Genomic DNA, 27,530 nt, shown 5'->3' with positions numbered 1-27,530 from the left:
GGGGCCGGGCCGCATCTGCCTGCGAGGCGCTGCCGGTCGGGCTCGCGTCCTCCTGCGGCCGCTGGCGGGCTGGCGGGGCTGGCTGGCGGGGTTGTTACCCCCCCGGGCACCGGCGCGCTGCGGTGCCCGCTGCCGGGGGAAAGGGGCTGAGGCTGCCTGTTTTTAGAAGGAAATAAAAGGAGTTATGCTTTCTAATCACTGTCTGCTGGGCCTAGGTAATAGATGAGGGGATCTTAGCAGTGTATGTGAACCTGCGGAGGGAGGGTGCAAGGAAGATGGAGCCAGGCTCTTTTCTGTGGTGCCCGGTGCCAGGACAGGCGGCGGCCACAGACTGGAGCACAGGAGGGTCCCTCTCAACATCAGGTGTGGTGTGAGGGTGCCTGAGCGCTGGCACAGGTTGTCTAGGGAGGCTGTGGAGTCTCCCTCCTTGGAAGCATTCAAAAGCCACCTGGACGTGGTCCTGGGTAACTGGCTCCAGGTGGCCCTGCTTGAGCAGGGGGTTGGACCAGATGACCTCCAGAGGTCCCTCCCAGCCTCAGCTGTTCTGTGGTAACAAGCTCATAAGCCAGTGAAACTGCGGCGCATGTTAAATTGCCATAACCTTAAAGAAGAAAAATAGCTTGATATTTGTAACAGCTGTTATAGTGAACACAGAACTGGTTGATATGTTGCAAAGAAACAAAACTGCTTTGCTGCACAGTTCTAACTTTAGGTTAATGCAAGTTAAATGGGTTTTGAACTGTAAAACAGAGCAACAGAAGTTTTGTGGTGTAATTCCCATGCTTCTGCATGATATCTTCAAACTCTGATCCAGGGGCATGCCACAGGCTACACAACCAGTGCAGTAAAAACTCCAGTGAGACAGTTTGTTGGTCATCCAGCAAACCCTGAAATCCTGTTTTCTGTGTCTTCCATTTTGTGCCATGAAGTTGGGGTGAATTTTGGACAAAATGCTTGAAATAGTTGAAGTTGATAAAATTAAAGAGAGCTATTATCTTAAAAAAAAAATTACACAGATAATGCAGTAAACATTATTTCAGGACAGTGCAAAGACCATTGTCATAGGAAGTGTTTGTAATTATGCTTTTAAACCAATGTGACTTTTTTTTTTTTTTTGAGCAGGTATCTCTTAATCAGCTAAAATGGTTTTAAAGAAGAAGAAGGAAATTCAGGTAGATGCATTCTTTCTTGATCATCATCAGCTTGAAAAACTTAAGAGTAAGTAGGAATTTTTTTCTGAACTAATGTGTAATTTCTGTTTCTGTTAGTAGAATGCGTTTGAGTAGCTGCTGAAATTGTTCTGGGTTTTTTTTCTTATGTTTTATTTCTATTTTATGTTTTATTTCTAGTGTTCTTGTTTTGTGGGTTTTAGGTGTGCTTGCTTTTTTGTAGTTTGTTTTTATTTTGTAGTGACAATGACTTCTTACCTTGGCAGAGTTAAAAGAATCCTTTAGAGCACTGTGTCTTTGGTTCGAAAGCTCTTTGCTTTGTTTTATCATTTGTGTGAAGGTGATAGAAGGTCCTACTTGTGATCCCACTTGCAGGCCTGTAATTCAGTGCTACCTGAAGTACTAGCCTTAATATGTGGAATAACACTGAATTTCAGAGTCACAGAATGGTTGAGCTTGGAAGGGATCTTTGGAGATCATCTTGAGTGTATTTTCCCAGTCTTTGTATTTTCTGTAGTTAACTTGATTTAAAGATACTGTTCAAATGCTCTTTTATTTTGTGTTGTTTTTTGTTTTAATGTGATAAACTTCCAGTGATCTTTGCTTTAAAAAAAAAAAAACACAAAAAACCAAAAAAACCCAACAAACCAAAAAAAACCAAACCAAAACAAAAACACCAACCAAAAAACCACCCGCAAAAAACCCCCAAACAAACCAACCCAAAAATGAGTAATACAAGATTTGTATACTGAAGTTACTATGAGGTGCTCCTTGTCTTCTAGTCAGCACTGGTGAGGCCACACCTGGAGTGCTGCATCCAGTTCCAGGCTCCCCAGTACGAGAAATATGGACATACTGGAGAGAGTCCAGCAAAGGGCCACTAAGATGATGAAGGGCCTGGAGCATCCCTCGTATGATGAAAAGCTGAGAGAGCTGGGATTCTTCAGCCTGGTGAAGAGAAGGCTCAGGGGGATCTTATCATGAAAGGAGGGCGTAAAGAAGACAGAGCCAGGCTTTTTTCCATGTTGAACAGTGATGGGGCAGGAGGTGATGGGCACAAACTGAAACACAAGAGGTTCCCTCTGAACAGCAGGAACCACTTTTTTTAATGTGAGGATGACTGAGCACTGGCACAGGTTTCCCAGGGAAACTGGGGAGTCTCCATCCTTGGAGGTATTCAGAAGCCATCTGGCCGCAGTCCTGGGCAGCCTGCTACATGAGCAGTGGGTTTGGACCAGATGACCTCCAGAGGTCCCTTCCAATTTCAACCATGCTGTGATTGTGTGAAACTAATCTTCGTACTGAAGATGAGGCCTACTATTACATTGCAGTGAAACTTGTGGGTTTTTTTCGTTTGTTAGAAAAAAAATTGATGTTAAGGTGTTGTAAGGTGACTTAAGGGATTGTGGCACCAGTAGAAACTGGAACAGGAAAAAAACCTAAGAATTAAGCAGTGATTTCTTATTATAAATTATTGTATTGTAAAGTATTGTTTATATTGCTTATTGTAATTTCTTTCTAAAAAGAGACTCTTCCTCCAAACATAGGGTTTTCAAAGGCTGAAGAGCAAAACCTGGCATCTCTGCTTCTGCACTGTGCACAGCTGAGCAATGGCATCCAGCAGATCCAGTGTATTAAACAAGTAAGGCTTCACTGTTGTTAGTGTGGTTTTTGGTAACTGACAGTGTGTCATGTGAACTGTTAATGGGAAATACAATTCTAAAGTAAACTCTAATGTTTTAAACGTTCCTGGAAACAGGTAAAAAGCAGTTGTTGCTGCTGCACGTGCATTAGGTAGAAATGTAGTTCTAGTATGTAAATTAGCAAGGACTACAGTTACTGAAAATGATGGAAGGCAAGTGATACCAAGTCTTCTATTTTCTATGTATGTATTTTTGGTATCAGAGGTGTTCCTGGAATGTTATTCGACACCTGTAACTCAACAGGGTATGGTAAAGAGAGGACAGTTTTGTGCCATATACTTGGATGAGAGGGAATTCTGCCTCTGTTAATGATGAGGGTATATATCCGGAGTTTTTGTTGATCATGTGTTCTGTTGATTATAGATTATGCCATTGGTAAAGAAGATGGATCAAAACTCTGCATGTGATCCCATGGTTAAAGCTTGTTTGGATATTTTGGGAGAGACATATTTTTCACTGGGTGCGAAGAATCCCTTGAAAAAAGTATTAGCAAGGTAAAAAATTGAATAATAAACTTTTATTTTTTTAAGTGCTCTCCTTATCTAGAAGTCAGTAATTTGTCGTTCACAACAAATTGTTGTAGTTTAATTACTGAAAACTTGTGATACTGATACGTGAATATGTACGGTTTTTCTTTCTTGCTTAGTTAAAAATCTTAATTATAAATAATACAATATATCACTGGATAAATAATCTTAAAGTGAAGTATTATATTGACCTGTTTCATTACTGGAAAGACAACATAGTATGTAATTAGCACTTTGAATTTTAAAATCCAATGTTAAAGTAGAAATTTAAAATACTTCTGCTAAAAAAAAAAATCTCAACTCTGACAATGTAAAGAGAAGGCTGCTGAGGGGAATCGTAACCAAACTGTGTTTTCTTGTGCCTATTTTTATTGCAATTAAATTTTTCTGTTGCAAAATTACTGTGTATTTCTTCAGTGAATTTATTACAGCCTTCACATTTTAAGGATGCAATGCTTAGCTGTCTTCATTTTTATGTCTGAAAACATTTGTTGTTCCATTGAGAGAAGCAGGGCTTCCATGCTGTGTTTGGTTGCATGCCAGATCTTTACACCCCTTTGACAGGTTTTCTAGCTGCAAAATTAGAAAGTGCGTGTTTATTTTAAAACAGAATATGCTTTCATGTAGCAAGCAACATTTATCTATTATTGGAGTTTTAGCTGACATTGACTTTAGTCAAGTGGATATTTAACACTTCAGTGTGAGCTAACTGATTGTGCTGTTTCTTGCTGTTGCAGTTCACTAAACAGTCTTCCTGAAGAGTTTATGACATTAGCTGTACAAAGCTTTGTATGCTGCCTTAGGGAAGAACTGAAAACCACAGACATATATTTGTACAGAAAAGTACTGGACAACCTTGCTTCCTGTATGGAGGACTTCAGCTTAGGTATGATGTCATTGAATACATTGTCTTTGGGTTTGACTTGCTCAACATTGTTTTGCATCTTGGTGTGGCACTTAATAGTAGTGTTTATATCTTTATCTATGAAAAATAGATTGTATTGGCTAGTATTCACTAGTTGCAATGTATTTTCTTTCCTCTAGGTAGAGCGAGTATTAAGAACCTGTTTGAAGAAGGTAAAGTATATGGTAAAATAAGTTTCATTGTAGATTATTGGGGGGAGGGTTGTGTGTGAAGAAGTAACATGAGGTAGGCATAAAGTTTTATCAGATCTAATTTCCTCCTGGTTAATTTTTAATAACTAGTACCCTCACATGGTACTTTTTTGTCAGAGACTTTCCCTTGATTTGTACCTTTAATTTCCAGGGGTCAGTCTTGCTTTGTTGAGCAGCCCTAGATATAAATCTGAAAAGGTACTAGTGAGTTATTCTTCAAGGGCTAGGGAAGTCGATGCTACTTTACGGGAATTATTCTCTGTCCCTGATGAAGCTGGGTGTGGTCACACTGGGCTGTTGACAGCCAGTCTTGACCATAGTAAGCCTAGGCCTGCTGTGGCAAGAATTTTGTTTGGCAATAATTTGACAGAGGTCTGATCTGCTGGTAATACGGGGTAACCTGACATGTTGTGCCCTCAGCATGCAGATCATGTTCACAGCTTCCTGTGGACCTTTTATTGCTGCTCTGGCTTTAGCTCTTGGTAATTTCAGCTTTTCATTGAGGAACCAGAACTCTCAATACCTCACAGGATTAGGCCAAGTGGGTTGGAAACTCTTGTTTTGTACCAGGTAGTCGCAAAACAGCTTGAGATTTTGCTTTAGCATTGCATCTTTGGATCTGCACTGTAATTTCAGTTGAATTTGTTTATGGAGTGGGAGAAACACCTCTGCATGGATAACTGTTCACTATGTCTGTGTATGATGTGTATGTGTGATTGCTGGAATTTTTCTGTTCTATTTCTCTTTTAAATAAATTCATAACAATTATTTTCACTAGTTCTTCAGTTTCTGCAGAAGTCATTGCTTGGCATACAGGAAGAAAACAGGCAAGTGAATTCAATATAAGCTGTATTTTATCTGTTTTGTTTCACTCTTGCAAGATAATCTGGTATGCTTTGGAATATCACTTTGATAGCCATACACTGATGAAAGATGGGAATGTCATTTTACAATGACACATATTTTAAATAAAAACTGCTGATGAGTTTCTTTTCTTTTGTGGCAATATGATGATACAAAGTAAGAGAGGAAAGGAGGAAAATTAAAGGCGGTAATATTTAAGGCGCTGATACTGTTAGAACTACTACTTTTAAGGGAGGCCTTTGAGTTGTGGTTTCACTATCTGAATTGTGACTGAACACTGTAATTAATAGATACACTTATTAAAATTCAGGTAGAGTAATACTCTCCCACTTCCCATGAGTGTTTAATTCAGTATTGATATATATATTTAGTCTGTCACAGCAGTCATGTCTTGACATTTTCTAGCATTGCATAAAGTAAAGCCTCTTCACTGTGGTCTCTCATCACGTACCCAGAGGAGAAGGGTGCTTAATGGAGTGTTTTCCACATTAAAAGTTTACGTGTTGTCTGTCTTCACATTAGAAGAAAGTTGAATCATAGAGATACGCTCGCGCATGGAGAAACTGCTTGAAAAATGAGAAAGGAGCAACACTGTGTTCTGTTCGTCTTTTTGAAAAGTTTCTGGAAAAGCTCAGCTCTACTCAGGCAGAATCAAATGACTGAAAATTTGTCACAGGAACCTGCAGAAACTGTGGCAGAATTTGTCATTATGTTTAACTTCATTTTAAAACTGTGCCCTTGAGTCTGCTTCTTGTTTTTCCTATAGTTACGTATCCAATCAACTCAAAAAATAAATTAGTTTTTACCATTAATTCTGTCTGAAGTTGGCAGAGTGTCGTTTTCTGGGGATGGTGAAGAATGGTTTTCATTTCCTTTTTGTGTGTATGTTTGTCTTCCCCCCTCCCAGAAAGAATCATGGAAATCGTATTGTTCAGACTCAGTTGATGCACGATTTACTGATAGCCATTAAAGTTTCAATGATGCTTGTACAGAAATTACAAGAAAATACCCAGGGAAGTCTTTGGAAACACCATGAATCTTTCGTTTGGCAAAGTATGTGTAGTTTACTGAAAAGCTCCACAAACTTCCTAATGGATGGTAAGTTTAATAACATTCGAAACCAAATATTTTTATTAAGTCAGTCGTGTTGTTTTTGTAGTAAACACAACCTGTATGTATAAAAACTTAGTTTACCTTGAATGGAAATTGAACTGCTGAGATTAATGGGACTGGGAGCAGTAGTAGGTCTTTCAGCAAGCTATGATTTGTAGATTGTAATTTTGGAGTGTACAGTTTAACTTGTCCTACTACAAAAAACCAAGGTAAATGCTATTACTAATAATTTAGAAACTAACAGAAATACTTTTGAGACTCACCAAATATCTGCCTACCAAAAATTTATGTATCTGTATGAATTATGCTGTCAGAACTATTTATTGGTGCACTATAACTAATTATGTTCACTTCTTAGACAGATATTTTTGTACAGTAGAATTTAATATAAATGTCAGTAGGCTCTGCCACAGTCCTCCTTGTCTTACTGGGCAGTTCTATATTTTCTATCTGTTAAAAGGTATTAGTAGTTTCCTATTACACTAGAGTATAAATTTGTTAATACTTGCGATCCAAGTGGACACTACAGATTTGTCATTATACAACTATAAGTAGTCTAAGAAAATTCAATACCATCTTTATAATTTTGATACATAGTTCTAGCACACAATGGTTGTTGCACTCTAATGCAAAATATCTTTCTCTGCCATGTAGCAACTCTTCTGCAAACTGTTCAGGCTACCTCAGGACTGGCTGTTATTCTGTTTACTAAAGCTATGTATGAGCCGGTTGAAGAATTACCTTCTTTGGTAAGTGTATTTCTTCGCTAAAGACTGTGAAATGTCATAGTGTCGTTAATCAGTGCTACCAGTGTTTTTCAGAGGCTTTGCAGATACAGATAGCAGGACTTGCCAACCTCTGTATCAGTCTTTTGCTGGCGTGTAAAGCCTCTGTTCTCTCCTTGCTGTATGAAATAATAAGACTAAGGTTTTGAATTTGAGAAAAAACAATGTAAAAAATAAACAATGAAAACCAGAAATCTCTTCAGATCTTCTGTTATGTGCAAAATAGCTTTTCCCCTGTGCTTAGATACTGTAATGGGTGTTATTTTGCTATTACAGGTCAGTGGCTTGCTGCTTGGGTCAATGAAACATGCAGGCGTGCCAGCATGGTTTGTGAGTAACTGTGGGACTCTGTGTACGGAAGAGCTTCCTGACTCGGTCCTTCTCTTTCTTTGCCATGGAGCACTGGCTATGCTGGAATGGAAAAATGGCAGCATGGGTGAAAATGGAGAGAAACTGTTACTAGATATCGCATCAGTCTTACTGTCTTTGAGTTCAGAGTAAGCCTGTGTTCTGATTTGTATTGTTTCATGTGTGGGAGGAAGGGGATGATCTTTTTACTTGTATTTTTGCACAGCTTGTATGGTCCTGGTGCCATATCTCTCTGATGTTTTCAGTGTAATGATATTAGTTTGTGCCACAGATTGTCTCATCTTTTTACTATATTCAGAAAACTAGGAGTTTGAAAGACGTGTTATCTTGATATTGCATAGGTAATTCTAAGTTACAATTTTCTCTTGCATGCTGAAATGAAATTTTGTTTCTCCAACATGTGGGATTAGTTTACCAGCTACCTGATGGTAAGGTGTGGCAGAATCAGTTGTTATGTATACAGATAAACTTTAGTTCCAGGACATCACCTCTTATGCTTTTAAAAGTACAGAAGAAAACAAAGTGTGCCAATGAGTGGAATACTTGAAGCAAGATGAGTTGTTTTTTTTTTTTTTCTGGTTGCAAGCATTGACTGCTTGCATCTAATGGACTACCAGCACTATTGGATAGGAGATTAAAACGTGTATTCAGTTCAACCTTTGTTCATGCCTTGGAGGTCGGTTTTGTGATTTTGTTTTTGCACATATGGTACTCAGTTTTTATGGTTTTATATGGCAAGGAAAAGTTTTCCGTATATTTTCAAGAAGTATGCAATAACCTAATGCTCAAATATTAGTATGTGGGTATTAATTTTTAGTTTTAAAATAGCAAGTGTAGTGGCTTGCCAGGTTTCTTTTCCCCATATTTAGGGGTTTTAGCTGTGACCAGTTAACAGCATATCAGGTAAGAAAGCATACTCTTTGCAACGTCCAATTCATCACCTCCTTTTTGTGTTAGTTCCTTTTCTTCAGCGAATGGTTAATGTCTCCTTACCTGTTTTAGTGTGAGGTAAACTAATGTGATGAATAATTTTTTGAAATAAAATTATTTTTTGAAAAAAATGAGAAATGCAAATAATGAACTTTTTTTGTTTGTTCTTTCTAAAAGGTTGAAAGAATCCAGTACGGCAACGTCTTTGTCTAGAATCCTTGCTATTTGGACTAATTCCGCACTGGCTGCCCTTGTTTCAGGCTCCCCAAATCTAAAAATCAAACTTAATGGGAACTCGGACGTAATTGGGAAGCTGCTGGAATACATTTATACACACTGGGAACACCCTCTGGATGCTGTTAGACACCAAACCAAATTGATATTCAAGAATGTTCTTCGGATACACCGAACCACCATTACTGGATCCAATGAAAAATCAGACCCATTCTTTGCAAGGCTGATGAAGCGTTTACTAAGCTTGGAATGGCATGTAAAAGGGAAATACGCTTCTCTTGGCTGTCTTGTGGAGTGTGTGGGCACTGAAAACATACTACAGTTGGACAGAACAATTCCAGTACAAATCTTGGACGTGATGAATGATCAGTCTCTTGCCCCCTATGCTAGTGATCTTTTGGAAACCATGTTTACAAATCACAAAGCCCATTTTACTTTGAGTTTTCAAGAAAGCACCTGGATTGACCAGTGGCATGACATCTGGGTTTCTCCTCTTCTAGTAATACTGTGTGAAGGGAACCATGACCAAACTACTTATATAATAGATTACTATTTACCAAAATTGCTCAAATGTAGCCCTGACAGTCTGAGCTACATGATTAGAATTCTTCAGGCTTCTGCAGATGCTAATCTAGGTAAGAAAATAAATATCGTATTTGTAATTATGCTTATTTTTAAAAAAAAAATCATCTCAGAAATATGATTTCTGATCTATTATTATTAGAAGTAATTTGGGAGAAAAATTCCAGGTAGTTGTTATTGCTGTTAGTATTTCAAAGTGGAATTCATAATAATCATAAATGTCTCTACATGCTATGAGCAAAATAATTGGTATTCTAACTGCGGGTGCCTTACTGTTCTCTTTACATGCCAAGCTTTCTTACATATAGGTGTATTTTTTCCTACTATTTTTCTGTTCTGCTGTTAATTCTTACACAGGTGTGTCGAGTTACAGGGCTTTACAGATTGTTTTCTGTTGCAAATATGTGGAGATGAGAGTTACGATTCTCCTGTAGTTGTTGACGTAATTTAGTGTAATTCTAAAAGGAGTTTGTGAGACCTCACAAGGTCCTTTTTTTGTATGACATGTTCAAGACAAAGCTTTTTGGGAACAAGGCGATTTAGAACTAGTTTAATCTATGACAGATGCCGTCTTTTGGGGTTTATGGGGTAAAAAAACAAGAGGGGTAGGGGTCGTGTTGGAAGTATTGGAAGTTTCTGACAGGCATTGCAATTAGTACATTGTGTAATCAAACTAATTACTACTGGTTTTCATTTTCTTTAGGCTCTCGCTGTACTAGAGGAGCTCTCGGAGCATTAATGGCATGCCTAAGAACAGCCAGGGCTCATGGACACCTGGAATTTTCAAATATCATGAGCAATGGTCTTGTATCCACTGAATGTATAAAACAGGGTCTAGTTCATCAGCACAATCAGGTAGGGGGGCAGTCGTTTTTTTGTGTCTCTAAATTAGAAGAATTGCTTCAATTCTAAATACTGTGTTAGCATTGTTTTAAAACAAAGTCATCATCATAGGTGCCTGTAACTCTTTTGTGGTTAACATCTAAATATCTTTCAGGTTTGCATTGATGCGTTAGGTTTACTTTGTGAAACCCATCGTAGCACGGAAATTGTGTCTATGGAAGAAATGCAACTCATTCAGTTTTTTATGATGTACAACTTGAACAGCCAGTCTCCTTCAGTAAGGCAACAGATAGCTTCTTTACTGAGAAAGGTAATTTCAAACTATAAACAATGTCTAAAGTGCCTATTACATTAGTTACTCAGAATTTTTTTAAATGCTATATATGTTATGAAGTTGCTCATCTGAAAGAGTAGATGCTCTAAGACCAAGACTGTGCTGTATGCAGTACCCAACTGAATGTTGATAAGTCGTCACAGGCAAGGATAAATTAAGTGATGGGTACAGTAACTTGATCATGAATGGTAGTGAGCGTTACTTAATCTGTTAGTGTATGCATACTTTACCAATAGCAACGCAATGTGCCGTAGAGTAAGCAATGAACCTCGTGTTGCCTTTGTTGTGGACTAAGAGTGTGCTTATGTAGACTTACCAGACCTCAGGCAAGTTCAGTCACTTGATGAGCCTCAGCAACCTGACTTGGAAGACAAGGTAGAGGAATATTACGGGAACAGCATGACATGTGGCTGTGCTGTTACAGTCTGCAGGGACTGAGTGTGACAACATTGTGGAAGTTGCCAAGGTCACATGTAGATCATGGGAGAAGGATATGGATAAAAGAGGAAACCATGTATGTATAAAGAATGCTTTGGAAGATAGTAATGGCAAAAGAAGGCAGTGTGGAAGGAGAAAATAATTAATTTGAGACAGGGGAAAAATGAGGGAATAGGTTTGGTAGAAACAAAAGAGAAGTCCAGCTCTTTCCAGTCTTGCCTGGTGCAGACTGAGGAATATGAGATGGAAAAATTGTGTTAGAGGGAGTGTAATAAGAAAGGAAATAATACTAGTGGGTAATAAAAGAGCTGGGGGAAGCACTTCTGAGGTGAGTCAAACTCCGTAAGAGACACTGAAGCTATAAAAATTATATGCATTAATTGAGCTTTTTTTATAGAGGAACATATGTCCCACAGAAAATGGGGAGGTGGGAGGAGAAGACTAGGCATGAATTCAAGGAGGAAGATGGAAGAAGGTGTTGGAGGTGCAGAAGGAGGGGTAAAAGGTTGGTCACAAAAGAGATAGGGAGGGAAAAAAAACTTAGTTTTGGAGTGGAGAGAGGTTCTGTTTTGTGTCATACTGTATGCAAACTTTTTAAAAATTACAAGCAATATGATCTGGAAAATAAGCTGAAAATCCCCCTTTCCCTTATTTAATTGTCAATGATTCTTGCCTTACCTATGTCTTGCTTTTGTTTTAAAAGTTATTTTGCAGGATACAAGAAAGTTCCCAGGTGCTTTATAAGTTGGAGCAAAATAAAACCAAGCAAGAGTTACTTGAAAACTCAACTAAAAGGCATCCTTTGGGGATTTTGCAGCAATATAAGGTAAGTTAGACTGCTAGAGATACAGATATAAGAGATGGGATAGCATTTCTGAAAGATAGTTCAGTGTTCTTGAGAACACCTCTGGGTAAGTTAGGCCGTGTCTGTGCTAGGAAATAGTGCAGTGCAGAAGGAAGAAACTTGTAAAGCAAAACAGTGCTGAGGATCTTGTCCACTTACGCAAGTTAATTTTGACTAAATGTACTGTTGTCTCATGAACTGAGTGCCCATTAGGATTTGGAGGGTATCTTTAAGGTTAATTTTGTCCAAAAGCAAGGAAGATTATTTTCTGAGGGATTGCTCCACGATGTGAACTGGAACAGCAGTAAGTGGGGATTGACTGGAGATGGACCCCCAATTCAAACTAAAATTTTCAGGTAAATATCCTCTCAGCTGCTGGCAGTTCAGTAGCAAGTTTTAAATGATGTGCGTTACTTGGGCTTGAAATAAGGATCCATTGAGCTTCAGCCTTTTTCTGGCTCTCCAGAGTGATCGGTGAGGGAATGAATGAAAGAGCTTCAGTGCAAAGACTTCTGTACGAAGACTTCTTTTGTATTTGTCCTTTTTTCCTATTTGAAGGCTCACATAATCAGTTTCTTTGTGTTAAACTGTTTCTTGAGTTCTGCTTTGCTTGTTCAACTCATTTTCAAGGTTTTGATACAACGGCCATTTTTTGTGGGAGTGGGAAAGGGTAACTTTTTTGTTAAAAAAAACAAGCGATTCTCCAGCATTCACTGTACTCTAGGAAACAAGCAATTCATCAGTGCTATGAAGGTAGGCCTCCCATTCTTCCAAAAATTACCTGTAAGGTCATAATTTTTTTGGGTAACATGTAAAGCAGAATGTCCTGAATTCAGTTACTTAGACTTTTGTTTGTAGGGCAGCAAGTAAACTGTCTTAAAAGTTTTCTTGTGATTTTCAGGATTTCATGTCATCTGTATGTGACAGACTTTTTGAGGTACTGTTTCCCGGTTCATCACACCCAACCAGATTTTCTGCACTAACTATTTTAGGATCAGTAGCAGAAATATTTTCTGTTCCAAAAGGTGAGAAGCCTAATTTATAGGCTGTAGGAATGGGGGATATTGAAGAAGATTCTCTTATGCCAGGTAGTCAGTTTCTGTCGAAGTAAAACAGTGTTCTTAGTCCTTAATTTCTATGGCATTTCCTGTGTCATTTTCATTTTACCTGAAAGAAGGACAGTAAGTTTTATTGGAAAATGGAATGTTGAAGTAAATTAATATCTTCCATAAATTGGGGTTTTCTTGCATAGCCTGTTTATTTGCAAGGTTTTTAAATTTTTTTTATCATGAAGAAAACTTTTGGACAAGATTCAATATATTTGATAATTTTACCTCCTTTTCCTCTTTTAACATCTTGATAATATGTAATTTAAAACATTGAGACCATAAAAGCTAGATTGAAAAGGCTTGCATATCCTTATGATGCTACTATACTAAATAAGGAACAATTTAATTGGACAGTTTATGATGTTGTGCTGCTGTTATTTTAAATTTTCTTCACAATGTTATGACAACCTCAATTAAGAAGTATTAGTTAGAGCCTTGGAGTATTGATGGTCTTGCCAAATCTTGTCTCTGGATCATATGGCCAACATAAAAGTAGGTTTTCAGTCCTAAATTGTAACTTCTTTTTTTTTTTTTTTTTAAAGAAATGAGACATGTAAGATAAAAGTTGATTTTGAGAGGGAAGAAAAAAGTGCATTCTTGGTATATCTTTTATCAAAACCCCTGATAAATCATGAACACATCAATTTTATTATTATGAGTTTGTGGTATGTTGTTGCTGCCTTTTTTTTTTTTAATAGAAAATTGTATTGAGAGTTGTTTACAATAGCAGCTTTAGGATTTCAGAAGCCTGACATTACTTCTGTAAAGGAGTTCTATCTGCTGTTATGTGCTGTGCTGGAATGTGGTGCACTTGTTTACATCTTAAAATTCCTGGCTTCTTTACAGGATTAGGTCAGTCACCAGAAGTTATGACTCCTTTTAAATAGAAATTAAAAGCAAAAAATTGTAATAGCTTCCATTTTAGGGGATTGTTCCTATGACAAAGAACCCCAAAAATCAAACCCCAAAACACACTGAAATTTTAAACCTTTTTTTGAGAGGAATTATTTTTCTAATATTACATACTTCCAGGAAAAGAATTTTTAAGCAAAGCTAAAGTAAAGGTTATTTTCAATGCTGAATGAAATGTGAATAAATGGGATTCTGCTTTTGGCAATAAGTTACTTTCTGTATTACTGAGAGTCATATTTTGGATATGGTAATCTTTTCTTTTCAACAGTAAACATGGCATTTTAAGACCTATTAAGAGAAGTAAGTAATATTAAAATAATGCTTTAGCTAAAATTTTATTTTAATGCTTCTTTTAGTATAGCTAAGCAAAATGTGAATACAGTGCTTATTCTGGAAAGAATTACAGCAGAACTATGTAAGGCATTGATTTCTTTGAACAGGCCAGGCACAAGTTTTTCAGTTGGATCAGGAGATTGATTCTACTCGTATCCGAACTTTGATCCAGTGTTTTGCCAGTACTTTTGAGGAAGTAAAAGTTCTGGCATTTGGGCTTTTGATGAAACTACGTGATGTTGCATTTAATTTACAGGTATGCCATCAAAAATAATTTAAAGGGAGTAATTTCGTGAAAGATGAATGTTCTATATTATACCAGGTACTTGGGTTAGGTAGAAAGCATAATTCCTGAAAATTAGATGTCAGTCCAAGTTGCCTACAGTAGTGTTCATCTTCTATATGTTTTTAGGCAGCTTTTGCCCTTACCTAAGGAGGCTTGTTTCACTAATGGGTGAAGGAGTTTGGGAGGTGCATTGGGTATGACTGTCAGCGATCAGACAAATAGTTAATGCAAGCTCCTTGCTTAGCTGTGACTTCCCTGTGTAAGGGTTGGAAGCATTTTGACTTGGTTACTCTTCTATTTTAAGAAATTCAGCTCTGCGTTTCTTTTCCTTTGTGATTGGTCTCAGATTTCGCTATCTGATTGTCTTTTTTGATTTCTCCCAAAGTTTGCCCTTTTGGCTCGATACCGATTTTTCTCTTTATTACTTCATAAAAAGTTACTTTTAAATTCATAAGTATTGGTGAACAAATACTGTTTCCTGATAGACTATGCTTCTCTGTGATGTCCGTTAGCAGATAAAACAGTGTTTTGGAAAAGCAAAACAAAACCATCCTCCTGTGAAGTGCAGTGTGTTTGAATACTGCTTTGTAAATGACTGTCCCCATCCTCAGTGTGTATGTAATTGTATCTTTGCTAAATACATACACATGCATGTTTTGAGTGTACGGTGATCAGTGTACAAAATAAGTGTTTCTTAAGAAATACCAGCAAACTTATTGAAAAGCAGGTTCTTAGATTGCAGGGTGCGAAGTAGCTTAATTAAATCAATATGGAAGCTCAATAAAATGAGCAACATTGTTTTTTTTTTTTTTCCAGGATTCTGAAACTCTAGGTCTATTCCAAGCAGCAATGGATCTTAGCACAAGTACCAAGCCATATGATTGTGTCACTGCTTCGTATTTGTTGAACTTTTTAGTACATCATAAAGGACTACAGCATATTTGTTTAGGGAAATGGGTTGAGCATAACCCCCAGATGGATGAAAACACATCAGTAAGTACAGTGGAGAAGAACACTTTAGCAGGTAAGCTTTTGCGGAAATGAACCCCCGTGTTTTTTATATTGATGTGGAACCTTACTGCTTTTCCTTAAGGCTTTTGGTAGGAGGCATAACGAGTAAGAGATGCTTATTTCTAATAGGATTTTAAGTATATTTTGTTTTGCTGTTAAGAAGCCAGGTGCCTTAGTAAGATCTTAATTTAGTCCTGTTTGTGTTAAGGCTATTGAATGTTCTTCGAAGATGGCTTTTGTTATTATTTTAATCCGAGGGAAAGTGACATTGAGGCCCTGGTAGCTAGCCTGATGAAGCTGTGCCCTTAAAGTGCAGGAAAGGAACCTCTGCCTCCTCTGAGAGCTCGCTTACCCAGAGCGAAGGCAGCTGTAGTTGGTCTGTGTCATGTTCCAGTACTTGATATTTGCAGCGCTGCCCCTTGGAACCATTTTTCTGAGTGGTTTGCAGTCCTGCACATACATTTCTGCAGTAATTAGCTTTGTTTACATGCAGAATATTTTTATTTAGTTTAGTGCCTCTGGATGAAAGCTGAGAGGCTCTAGATCTGGCAGATTGGCAAATTTTTTAAACCGACTTCCTCCACCTTTCGTAATTTGCAATAAAACTAAAATCTTTAAATTCGTTATTTGTAATAAAGCATTGGATGTAATTTGTAGTAAACGCTCTGTTGTATACTTTTTTGTGCCATTATTGGCTTCTCTACCGATGCTTATTAATACTTTCTTCATATGCAGTGAAATCACGGTTTTTTGAGATGTGGTTGTGCTTGCCATAAATAAAGCAAATGCATGGGTAACCTCGTGTGTCATTGTTATAGAAACCTACAGTTGTTAGTTATCTGTAATTTGTTATTTGGGTCTGTAATTCATTCTGGTTCTGACACTGAGATGCTGCATGGTATAAATATAAATAAAACAGGCACATGTATCCTTGAAAATTGGGCAGGTTCTTTAGTGGTTAATGTAAGATTCAAATATTTAATCGTAAACTTCTAATCTTTAATATTCTGCTGAACTGTTTGTTGTATTAACCTGGCTGTAAGGGTGAAGTCTGACTTTCAGTAGGTCGTAGGTAACTTCTTTTGACTTCATCAGCTCTGGGATTGTCCTTGAGTATAGGATCTGGGCTGTGCTTTTCACAGCTGCTGTTTGATTTCGATAGACAAACTAAATTGATTATAACAAATACTGCTGGAGTTTAGGTAACTGAAAATCAACAATAACTCTTTAAATTACAAAAGAGTGAAAAGCATAAACAAGGAAATTGCTGTGTATTTTCTAATGAATTGTTGTGTAAACAGGCTTTATTCCTATTTCTTCCAAGCAGATTTGTTTCTTAGAAAGTACAATATATGTATGTATACTGCAAATCTGTACTTTTTAAAATTTTAGTTTTCAAGCTTTTGTTGGTGAATGTTGAAGAAGAAATATTTCAAGCTAAGAAGTCTCTGCTTCAGGCAGCAGCATCATTCCCAATGTACGGGAGAGTGCACTGTATAACTGGGGCTTTGCAGCAATTACCTTTTAAGTAAGTAAAAAATACTGCTATATAGTAAGTCGTAACTCCGTATTAAAGCACAGTGGAAGAGCTGCTCAGGAAAACATAAAAGCATACAGTGTTATCTGTAACGGAATCCAGTACCTGTGGGTTTTAGAACTCTTACTGGCTACTGCACTGTTGAGCTAGCTGTTGGATACTTCCTTTGTATGTGTTAAACTCAGTCTTGGGACTTTTCAAATTGTACCCTATTTATAGTTTTCATAAATACTGTTGCAGAGGTGTTTGTAATTTCAGTTCTTTCTTTTAAATATAGAATTATTTTTAATCCATGTTGTGTTGATTTTTTTGTGACTTTTTTTTTTTTTTAAGTAACTTGACATTGGTAGCTGAATGGAAGGAAATGGTGGCCAGGCTCATTCTGATGTCATACAAACTCTCTGCTGTGGTATCACCAGTAGTGCAGAGCTCATCACCAGAGGGTCTTATTCCAATGGATAGTGATTCAGGTAAACAAGCAAATAAACAAAACCCAAAAAGAATTCTGTTAAAATCTGGTGCTCCTGAAGTTCTGTTTGTCTTACAGCGATTCAGAACTAGAGCTAGCACCCCTCCCTTTCAATTTCTCATTTTATGTCATAATCTTAAGCCACTCTTTTAACTTCTGATAGAGGTTGTCTCAACTTCTGCACTAAAAAAAAAAAAAAGGTGTTTGCAGATTGTGGTGTTGCATCTGTTTCAAAACTGATGACTGTGAAGTCCAGTTGTCTTTCTTCCTTAATCCTTGTAATCATCATAGTTTTATATTTGTTTTTTAGTGCTATAGCTTTCTTCTGTACTTACATACCCAAAATGAATTACATTTGTATAAAGAACTGGAAGTAAAAAACAAAACTATCTTTAATATTACTCTTGTTTAATGTGTAGAAAGTGCAGGTCGTCTGCAGATGATTCTGCATGAGATACAACCACAGGACACGAATGATTATTTTACACAAGCAAAAATTTTGAAAGAACACTGCGAAGTAGAGTCTGAAAAGCTGGCTGACCACAGGCCAATGGAAAATATTTGCACAGAAATGAGAGGTAAATCCAATGCTGTATTAGTAATTAAATCAAGATATTTTTTATAGAGCAGGCATTTTACATGGGTGATGGAAATTGGACGTTACTTGCTCCGTATAATATTTCACTTCTTCAATAAATCTGTCAGAAGCTAGTTATTCATGGGCATGGTTTTAAAGACTAATTCACTGTGTTTCTGGGAGATTGTGGTTAATCTCTCTTACGGCACAAGTGAAAACTAGTTGTTTTGATATGGGCCTAGACTCTATTGCCTGAACTGCACTGGCCAGGTGATCTTTAACACCTTTTCTGTCAAGCAATGCTTTTAATGTGTTTCTTGTTGGAAGGTGTTACTGTGATTTCCCTCTCCAGTGTACACAAGACTAGTGGGCAATATGTTTGTGCAATAAAACTTGTTGCATGAAATTACATAAGCAGAAGCTTCTGTTTGAAAGATTGCCGTGGTAAAATGTTAGATAGTATTTGTCTACTTTCATGAATAGCAGCTATGATATTGAGCCTTACCATGATAAAGGAATTGTGAACTTTGGCATATTTAGTGTATGCCAGCATAAATTTATAGAATATCTGTACATTTTTAGGTTTAATAGTTATGCAAGCTTTTTAAGTCTTAAATATTTGAACTTTCTTTCCTTGCATGTTGGTGTTTTTTTTTTTTCCTGTGTTTAAAATAGTTTTGGTTGGGCCATGTGTTTTGTTTCATGACAGAAGTCTGTAAATATGTTGAAGTGGGACGGTGACCACCAGATGGGGCTGTTGCATTAAAAACTTTATGGCTTTGCCAGGCCTCTTCCTATGGCACCTGGGTTAAAACCTGAGTAACATACAGTGAATGACAGACTGATGATTGACGTGGAGTTTGTTGCAGCCTGGGCTCCAAAGTTGTAGGTGTTTGTATAGTTCAGTGTGCAGGCGAATACGGATTGTGGCCAAAAGACCTCTGCTTTTTACAATATCAGTTTCCTGGTAAAGTGGTATACTGCTGCCTTTTCCAAGCGGAATAAAGTACAGTGAATGTTCAGGAGTGGAGCAGTTAGGGTCAGCAGAACTGAATTATCTTTTGGGTTCACAAGTTTTAGATTTTTTTTTTTTCATAGTTAATTGTGTTTTGTGATCTGGCATAAATCAAGATCAGGCTAAATGAAATTTAAATTACAAGTCCGTGTCTGAGAACCTTGAGTTACACTATTACATTTGTTGATTTTTATTTTTAAGGTAAAGAAAGACAAACATGTGATGTCACAGCCCAAATGGTTCTTGTATGTTGCTGGAGAAGCATGAAGGAAGTATCTCTGCTCTTAGGGACACTGTGTAAACTTCTGCCTTCACAGGCTGCATCTGAACCTTCAGATGGACTGATTACTGTAGAACAGGTAGGGAAATCTTATTATAAAACCTTCGCTTTCTGGCAGGGAGGGAAGGCAGTTTTAAGAAAACCTTTTTCTTAAATGTACATTCTCTGCGGGATAAGTATTTTTTTGTTTTATTGCCATGTTCTTCTCATGGTTTTTTTGTTTTATTATACTTGGTTAACAGTCCACTTTTTGGTAAAGTGGTATTCAGAAGGCATAACTATAGTAGTAATAGATAAGTGAAGAAATTATTATACATAGCTAACAAACTCAAGGAATATTCATTCTAATTGTATTGGGTTATTTATAAGATATATGCTGTGTTCAGGGATACCAATGTGCCTCTCTCTATGTATATAAGTATTGGTATATGTTAGGCATTAATAGAGTTGATAAAAATCTTCTAAACTGACTTATATTTAAAGTGTATTTTTTGTTTCATTTTGAACCCTTGATGTTGGGATTTTGCTTAAAGCACTTCATTAATTGAACTTCATAATCAGTAATTCTGAAAGTCAAACATGCTGCCTAGTCGTAGTCTTGGCCTACGTAGAAGACTGAATTATGAATATTGTATGTAATGTGACTCTTTTTCCTCCAGTTTTTTTGATTTAAGAGATCAGAAATGTTAATATGCCATCTGGGTCTCTTGTAGAATGTTGAGTGCAGTGTTTACAAGAAATTAGATTACCACAGGCATTTATTTGGGAAATATTTTGTGTTTATTAAATTTCTGTTTCTAATTGATGACCTTTTCATTTCCATATGGTTTCAACAAAACTAGTTTCTACATGGAAGATTGAAATACACGAGACATACTACTTTTTAACATCTTTTTCTTTCCAACTGAAAGTATTTATTTAGTTTTTCCTTAGGTGCTAGAACTTTCTATCATGAAATAATTGCGTAAAGTACTCCAGATCTAATTTCCTATGTTATCTAATGTTGTGGTGCATTGGAAATAGTGTTGGTGTCTTTATTCTTGCATTGTCTCTAGCCTTCATGTTTTCATCTGGTTAACAGCTGTGCTTGTATTGTTGCAGAGGTCTGGAGGGTAGATGAAAGAACAGATCCGTGTTTCCACCATTATGTTCCTTAATCTGCTCCAAGTCAAAAAGCAATTGGTATTTTAGAATGCATCGGCTCTAACCGTAGCATCTCTGTCTTTATTTAGAAAGCAGACATTACTAGTTGCCCTTTTAGAAATGCTGTGTTATTAAGCAACATATCTTCTTTTCCTATAGATGCTTCATTAGATTCTTTATGCTTCTGATGTCTTCCTGTAAAACAGAATGTCTGTGTTCTAATTTGAAGAATGCTAATTGATGAGAAGTCAGTTTGAAATCCTGATTTTCCTCAGGCTTGTAAGGAAATACACAAGGAAATACAATTTGGCTGAATGTGTAACAAATACTATAGCAGAAATGTGGGCATTTTCTCTGCACTCTTTGTAGCTGGCATTACCCTATTGTAAAAAAAAAAAAAAAAAAAAAAAAAAAAAAGAGGGGATTTCATCATAAATGACTAGAAATATCAATACCAGAACTGCTGTGGCATCAGACATTTATTGAACACTTTTCAGTGTTGAGAAATAAGAGAATTGGATTTTGGTATCTTATGCATGTAGAGCTTTTCCTTAAAGTTGACCATTCTCTTTCTTTTATTCTGTAAGTTTTAAGAGATTTAAGAATACAGAGGGGGGAAACTCGAGAGAAACCTTGATCATATTGCGTCAGGGTTAAGTAATTGTTGAGAAAAATCTGGTAGCACCACTTGGCCATTCTGTGCCATCCTATTGCAAAGCCTTCCTCGTCTTGTACCTTGCTTCATGTCTAGGTCATGTAACTCTGTTACGTTGTACCTTATGGGATCAGTGTTACTGTCGCTACTTATTCACACAAAATATCATAGTGTTGAATTTGCACATAGTCGTTTGATTGGTTTTGCCCTCTTTTTTAATTGAGCATGCAAATGAAAAGGCAACGTCTTTCCATGCTGGCCCACATTAAGAAATGGCACAACAGAACTGTGCTTCTTGGTAGGCAGTGGTGTTAGCCAGCTACTCGTGGCACTAATTCTTGAGTCCTCTTTGTAGCTGTTAATGCTGTTGATTGCGGTGTGTACCTGTGTAGGAGAAGATGGCCGAGAGGCACCTCTTGTTCGATACTTTTTTTTTGTTTGTTACTAGAAATGGGGACAATATCAGATTCGCGCTTTCCTTGTCTTTTGAGTAAGAAACTGGGTTTGCATGGCATTTGAATGCCACTGTGCGCACTGACTGCAACATCTTCAGCTCCTTGGTGTGGAGATAAGTGTATAGAGGAGTCTCAAAATACTGCGTTTGAATTGGTAGTCTGCAAAGCCGAAGCCATTTTGTGATGGCTGCTTTGCCTTTAAAAATAGACATAGGAAGTTCCTAGTGTATCTGGAGAAATCTCTCTATTCAAATACGTATTCTACCTTTCACTCTCCATCTGACCCTTAAGGTCCAGAGATGGCAGGCTCAAAGCTTTGCCTGTTAGGACAGTCAATACAAACAGGATCATGGCCTAGTAACCACCATGTAATCAAGAGAATGATACCTAATGAAGGCTGCATGTTGATTTTGTCATATGACCTTCAAATCATGAGACAGTACTCCAAGCCTGGAGGAACTTTGAGCTCTTCCTCAAACTCCTGTTTATCTCGCCTGTGAAGTTTTCAGATGATTTTGGGAGATTAGCTTGCCAGAACTGTGTACCAAAGTGAAAAGAAACAGGCAGCAGAAGTAAAGACTTAGTACTGTCCCAACGCCAGGGGTTCTGCTTGTGTTAACCTAGTAGTCAAAGAGAGCTGATCTGAGCCCTTGTGGTGGAACATTGAAGTACACAGAAGACTTCCGTGTACTGACAGCCCTCAGTAAGATCCTTGAATGCATCTAGAGGAGGGCAACAAAGTTGGTGGAAGGCCTGGAAGGCATGTCCTGTGAGGGGCAGACGAGGACTTTGGGCTTGTCTAGTTTGGAGAAAAGGGGGCTGAGGGGCGACCTCATTGCTCTCTACAGCTTCCTGAGGAGAGGACGTGGAAAGGGAGGTGCTGATCTCTTCTACCTGGTATCCAGTGAGAGGACGTGTGGGAATGGTTCAAAGCTGCACCAGGGGAGGTTTAGACTGGACCTTAGGAAGCATTTCTTCACCAAGAGAGGGGGTCAAACACTGGAACAGGCTTCCTAGAGAGGCGGTTGATGCCCCAAGCCTGTCAGTGTTTACAAGGCATTTGGACAATGCCCTTAACGTGCTTTAACTTTTGGTCAGCCTGAATTGGTCAGGTGGTTGGACTAGATGATTGTTGTAGGTCCCTTCCAACTGAAATATTCTCATTCTATTCTATTACTTGTTATTTATTTGTGCCACCAGTGCAAAAGTGTCGTTCCCATTTCTGCTTTGGAGTTTGTTCTCTTCAAGGAAGAATTTAAAACAAACAAACAAAAAGCCCAAACCCACCAAAAAAACAATGTCTCCTCAGTTCTTAATGTAATCAATCAGTCTGTCTCCTCTGGAGTTCAGTATGGTTGGCAGTAGTTCACTGGCTACTAGTTGTTTCTAACTGAGATGCTTTTGCAGTCCTTTATAGGATTAAAGCCATCCTCTCCTAATGGTTTGAAAAAATACCCTCTAGAATGTAGGACCCTACTTAAGTAAAATCTTATTGTAAAGAAAATAAGATACGGAGGCACAAATGTACAAACTGCTTCTCAGAGCACTTTCGGAATCTCTTGTACAGAAATTATACCTGCAATACTGAGATTCTTGGTCTCAACAGCAAGCACAGCCCTGTAAATTGTTGATTGTTGCATTAGGAAGACTAGCCCGTCGTATCTAGTTTTTTGACCAAAATGATCAAATATATTTAAGATATTTGCACTCCATATTTGAATATTTTAACTTGAATGGCGGTGTTAGTTCCTGTGCATGCAAAGTTGGTAGGGTCACCTTTTCTCACAGTGGCTGGGGATCTTTGTGATGTTGTAGAGAATGTCAATTCCTTAACTTGTTCTACATCCTGACATATGAAGTACCGGGTTTATGGCACAGGGAAGCTGGACACTCATGGATGGCATGATGCTGTTAGATAAGAACAGATGCTTATGCACTTGCCTCAGGATCAGTCCTATGTCATTTGCGAGAACTGAGTTAGGGCAGTGCTTTTTCTTCAAACTCTAGCCTATGAGTGGAAATGAATGTATCGGAGTTCAACTTGAAGTAAGCTTCTAGTCAATGTGACTGTTGCAAAAAGCTCAGAAACATAAATAGTAAAGTTGAAAGTTACATGACCCAAAAGGAAAAAAAAAAAATCGTATGAATTATTCTAAAAATGTGAGGGTGGTGGTGGAACAGGACAGTAATTTGATTTGCATGTGTATGATTTTCTTGGTTAGATTTTGTTTACACACCTGGAAAGTTGGTCTGTCTGTGGATCAGTTCCTTCTGAAAAAAGGGTGCTTACTCCAGCTTTTGGGCTAGAAAGCTAAAACCCTGTAGGTACAGAATCTAGCTTAAAATCCACTCAGAGGAATAACTGTTTTAGCTCAAATATCTCCAATTATTGTTTGTTTCACCTGAGGTGGGTTTTAGCTGCAGAAAATAATAAGTAGACTTAGTCTCCAATTTTTTTTTATTATTGCAATCTCATTGCTTGGGTGATATGAATTACTTAACAGTAGGGTGGAAAACCGTATAGCTGGATATGACATTAACTTCTCTGACATCTTAATTACTTGTCAGACTATTGAAGTATGCTATTTTATATGTAACAGAATAAGCAGAATTTTATAAGAAACTTGACATGATTTTATGCTTGGTTTTATATAAAAGCTTTGAAGAACCTTTTGCTGAAGAACTCTTAGGAAATATTCCTGAAGAAAATTTTGCATAATAGAATTAATTATGTGCTATGTGTTTTGAACAAATTATGTTGAAAGTTTGATTTAGACCTTTTAAGTTGATGAGAATCAGAGAAAAAATTAAAAAGCGTATCTTTTGGCAGAATGAGATTGTGTGGAATTGTAAGCTTCCAAACAGCTTTAAAAACTTGGTATACTGGTAGAGCTCTAGAAAGTAACTTATCAGTGAAAATTTAGTTACAGCATTTAGCTTTTTCAGACTTTTAAATGTAGCTCTCGTTACTTTGTACATACATCATCTTTTTTACTTTAAAATTGTTTCTGGTAGTCAAAGGCAATCATGCAGCATCTTAAAACCTTAAAAATAGCTAAGGTAGATTTGTTTCCTGTTGGCACAATTTTTGAAGTTTGAATTGCTTATCTTTCTCAGATATTTTTGTAGATGTTTGTTTCTGCTGTTGTGATTTAGTAGATGTTTTCTTTGGGACTTTAGGTAAGAATGGAGGCAAGCAAGAAGGATTCTAAGTTTGTTTCCTCTGAAAATCAGGGCTGTCCCTTTCTTTTCTTAAAATCTGAGTGTGTTCCTCTTGGACAAATAGCTAATTTTATGTCCTTTTTTTTTTTTTTGGCCTTTTTTAAGGACATAGCACTATCCCTTTAACCTGAAAAAATGAGTATAATTGTTTTCCTTAAAGTAAGTGGTTTTTTAATGATAGAACTTACAGTTGCTTTTTGGTTTTGCTAGTGGCCTTTCCAACCAGGGGAAGGATTGCTGCTTTTAATTGCAGCAGTATCTTTTATATATAAATGAATTGTCTGTATATAATTTCAAATACCTTTTTTTTTTTTCCTTTTTAGGTTAAAAATATTGGGGACTACTTTAAACATCATCTGCTGCAGTCGAGGCACAGGGGTGCATTTGAATTGGCATACGCTGGCTTTGTGCAACTTACAGAAATGCTTTCCAGGTAGGAGATGGGCAACTTACTGTGTTTTTAATATAATAGTTTTACCAAACTGTGGCATCGATCCTGAAACTGTCTGTGCAAGCAGATCCTTGATTTCATGTTGATTTTATGCGAGTTTGGTGTAGGCATGATTATGACATTTAGTTACATGACGTCTGTGACTTGGACTGCGATACTTATGGTTAGAGATGGTGCTTAGACATTGAAAGATGATACAGACATTTAATGCTTGCTGCATTTTTCTCCATTTCTGGCGTGTTAGCTTGCTGAACAGCTCACAAAAGCTCTTGGGAAAAGTAGGAGTGTAGAATTCTTCCTCCCACCCCCCCTTCCCCAGTCCTTTATGAAAATGAATGCCAGGCTTTTTGTTTCAGCCAGGATGTTTTCCTGGAAACTTTTATTACTTGTCATTGAGTTGTGTATTCTGACATTTGGAAGACTACCTGGCAGTGCATCACAAGATGTGATATGCAATCTTTTTAATTTTTTTTTCTTTCCCCTTGTAACTTTATACTTTCCTAGAAGAACTAAATGAGCAGGATTGTCCTGAGGTCTGGGCAAGAGCGTTGGAATTTCCATTACGTGCTTAGTTACCTATTTCAAGTGTTAGCAATGTTTCTTTGTGATATATAGTGATTATATCATATCCAGTTTTTAATAAGACAAATCAAAATCTCTACTGACTTTGTGGGTTTTGGTGTTTTTTTTAATGTAGTTTTTGGAAAGACCAGTCAAATTTTCAATTCCAAGTATATGTATTTTCATACCAATGCCAGGTTAAGTAACCAGTGTTCCCCTTTTACCCCAAGTGGGCCAGTTTGAGGCACTGATCTGTTTCTTGTTTATTTTGGCTGGTGGAAGAGGGGATAGTTTTGTTTGGTTGTTTTTTTTAAAGTAAAAATAAATCTGGTGATGGAAACAGTTTTGGTGTTTTTAGTACAGACCAGCTGCCTGACCAGGTTTGCTGTGTCACCTCAGACAGTTTTCCAAACAGAACTGAGGGGTTGGTCTCTGGTACGGGATGTCAGTGGGGTAGCTGCGTGTAGGTACCGGCACTGCTACAGAAATTGGTATTTGACACATTATGGTTTTCATTCTGTATGCCAGCGAGATGTTAAACTGTAAGCCATGGTTCTGTCAGTCATGTATCTGTAGAAGGTACGTTATTTCCTTTTATGTGCTAGCAACCTGAAGCGTTTCAAATTGGTCTGAGTAGTTTGTTGAGAGCTCTCAACAAACCTTACTTTACAGTTGATCCGTTACTTAAACAGGAAGAAGAGAAACCCGTGTGCGATACTGTTCTTCCTTATCTTTTTGCCGATCTATGTACATTATATACACTTGTGTAAATGTTGTGTTCTTTTTCTGTACCATGAAAACTTGGTTCAGGAAGTTTTAAGGTAATGTATCAGATGATTGCTCGGTGGCACTCTTTGTGCTGGCTTCTTATTAACTTCCCTGCTGGGCTAGATCTTTTCAGTGTTAGTGTTGAGAGAGCAGCTCCTACAGTGAGTGAGAAAAAGCTTGCCAAGATAAGTGGCTGGAAACATATTATCATGGACAACAGTTGAGGTGTTCCCGCTTATCTGGGCAGCTTTCTAGATAAGTGGTTATATTGTTACATCAATTAGTGAATCTAATTTGAATGGGCTACGGAGCAGACATTTTATACTTTTGATTTTCCAAGTCAAGTACAAAACATTGTTGTGCTGTCTACTGCATACTTCTGGCTGCTGTTTATAGATAGTTCAGCACGCTCTGCCCTACTTCATTCAGTCTCCTGAATCAGATGCTGCACTTGCAATAGTGTAAAAAAACCAACAAAACCAAACCCAAAAAAAACCCCAACCAAAAAAAACCAAACAAAAAACCCAAACAAAACAAAGCAACCCCCACTACAACAGCAAAATCCTTTGTTCTTTTCAGTGCTTCTCGTGCAGACCTCTGACATCATAACTCAAGACTTTCTGTATCGTTATCTAAACTTAGTTTCGTATATGAAACTTGCTTTTTTCCAAAGGCAGAAATAAGTTCAGTTAACAAAATCTTAACAAATTAAGGCACTGGTCGTCTTTTGAGACATACAGTGACAAATTAAGACGTGTTGTGCTAATAGCTAGTATTTTCATGTCAGACAGCATTTCTTTGAATGTTCATGAAATGAATATAGTATTCCAAATGAAGTAAGCTGTTAACAGTACAGAATGCATAGAAACAATTGCTGAGTATTGAAGGATGCTAT

The 27,530-nt window shown here is 37.4% G+C and overlaps 1 protein-coding gene across 5 annotated transcripts in view; it reads left to right on the top strand.

The window, feature by feature from the left end:
* Window positions 1-27,530, top strand: part of THADA (THADA armadillo repeat containing) — a 165,657-nt gene that overhangs the window by 399 nt on the left and 137,728 nt on the right. For 3 of the 5 annotated variants that reach the window (XM_087773897.1, XM_087773899.1, XM_087773901.1), the window contains exons 2-22: window positions 1,123-1,218; window positions 2,717-2,811; window positions 3,236-3,366; window positions 4,137-4,285; window positions 4,444-4,476; window positions 5,294-5,342; window positions 6,287-6,477; window positions 7,147-7,241; window positions 7,554-7,774; window positions 8,754-9,445; window positions 10,096-10,247; window positions 10,390-10,545; window positions 11,711-11,833; window positions 12,735-12,876; window positions 14,313-14,461; window positions 15,308-15,515; window positions 16,895-17,030; window positions 17,373-17,509; window positions 17,928-18,086; window positions 19,302-19,459; window positions 25,179-25,288. In XM_087773897.1, coding sequence (XP_087630023.1) covers window positions 1,143-1,218; window positions 2,717-2,811; window positions 3,236-3,366; window positions 4,137-4,285; window positions 4,444-4,476; window positions 5,294-5,342; window positions 6,287-6,477; window positions 7,147-7,241; window positions 7,554-7,774; window positions 8,754-9,445; window positions 10,096-10,247; window positions 10,390-10,545; window positions 11,711-11,833; window positions 12,735-12,876; window positions 14,313-14,461; window positions 15,308-15,515; window positions 16,895-17,030; window positions 17,373-17,509; window positions 17,928-18,086; window positions 19,302-19,459; window positions 25,179-25,288 — 3,362 coding nt within the window. In that variant the 5' untranslated portion in view covers window positions 1,123-1,142. Of the gene's footprint in view, window positions 1-17; window positions 216-1,122; window positions 1,219-2,716; window positions 2,812-3,235; window positions 3,367-4,136; window positions 4,286-4,443; window positions 4,477-5,293; window positions 5,343-6,286; window positions 6,478-7,146; window positions 7,242-7,553; window positions 7,775-8,753; window positions 9,446-10,095; window positions 10,248-10,389; window positions 10,546-11,710; window positions 11,834-12,734; window positions 12,877-14,312; window positions 14,462-15,307; window positions 15,516-16,894; window positions 17,031-17,372; window positions 17,510-17,927; window positions 18,087-19,301; window positions 19,460-25,178; window positions 25,289-27,530 lie in introns of those variants that run through there. The other 2 variants (XM_087773898.1, XM_087773900.1) reach the window with 2 other exon arrangements.

This window comes from Nipponia nippon, unplaced genomic scaffold, assembly GCF_047370975.1.
Source record: "Nipponia nippon isolate SJK-2023a ecotype South Korea unplaced genomic scaffold, ASM4737097v1 scaffold_4, whole genome shotgun sequence".
Taxonomy (NCBI): Eukaryota; Metazoa; Chordata; class Aves; order Pelecaniformes; family Threskiornithidae; genus Nipponia; species Nipponia nippon.
Note: the sequence above shows the minus strand (reverse complement) of the source record. Positions and strands in the feature narration are given on the sequence as shown.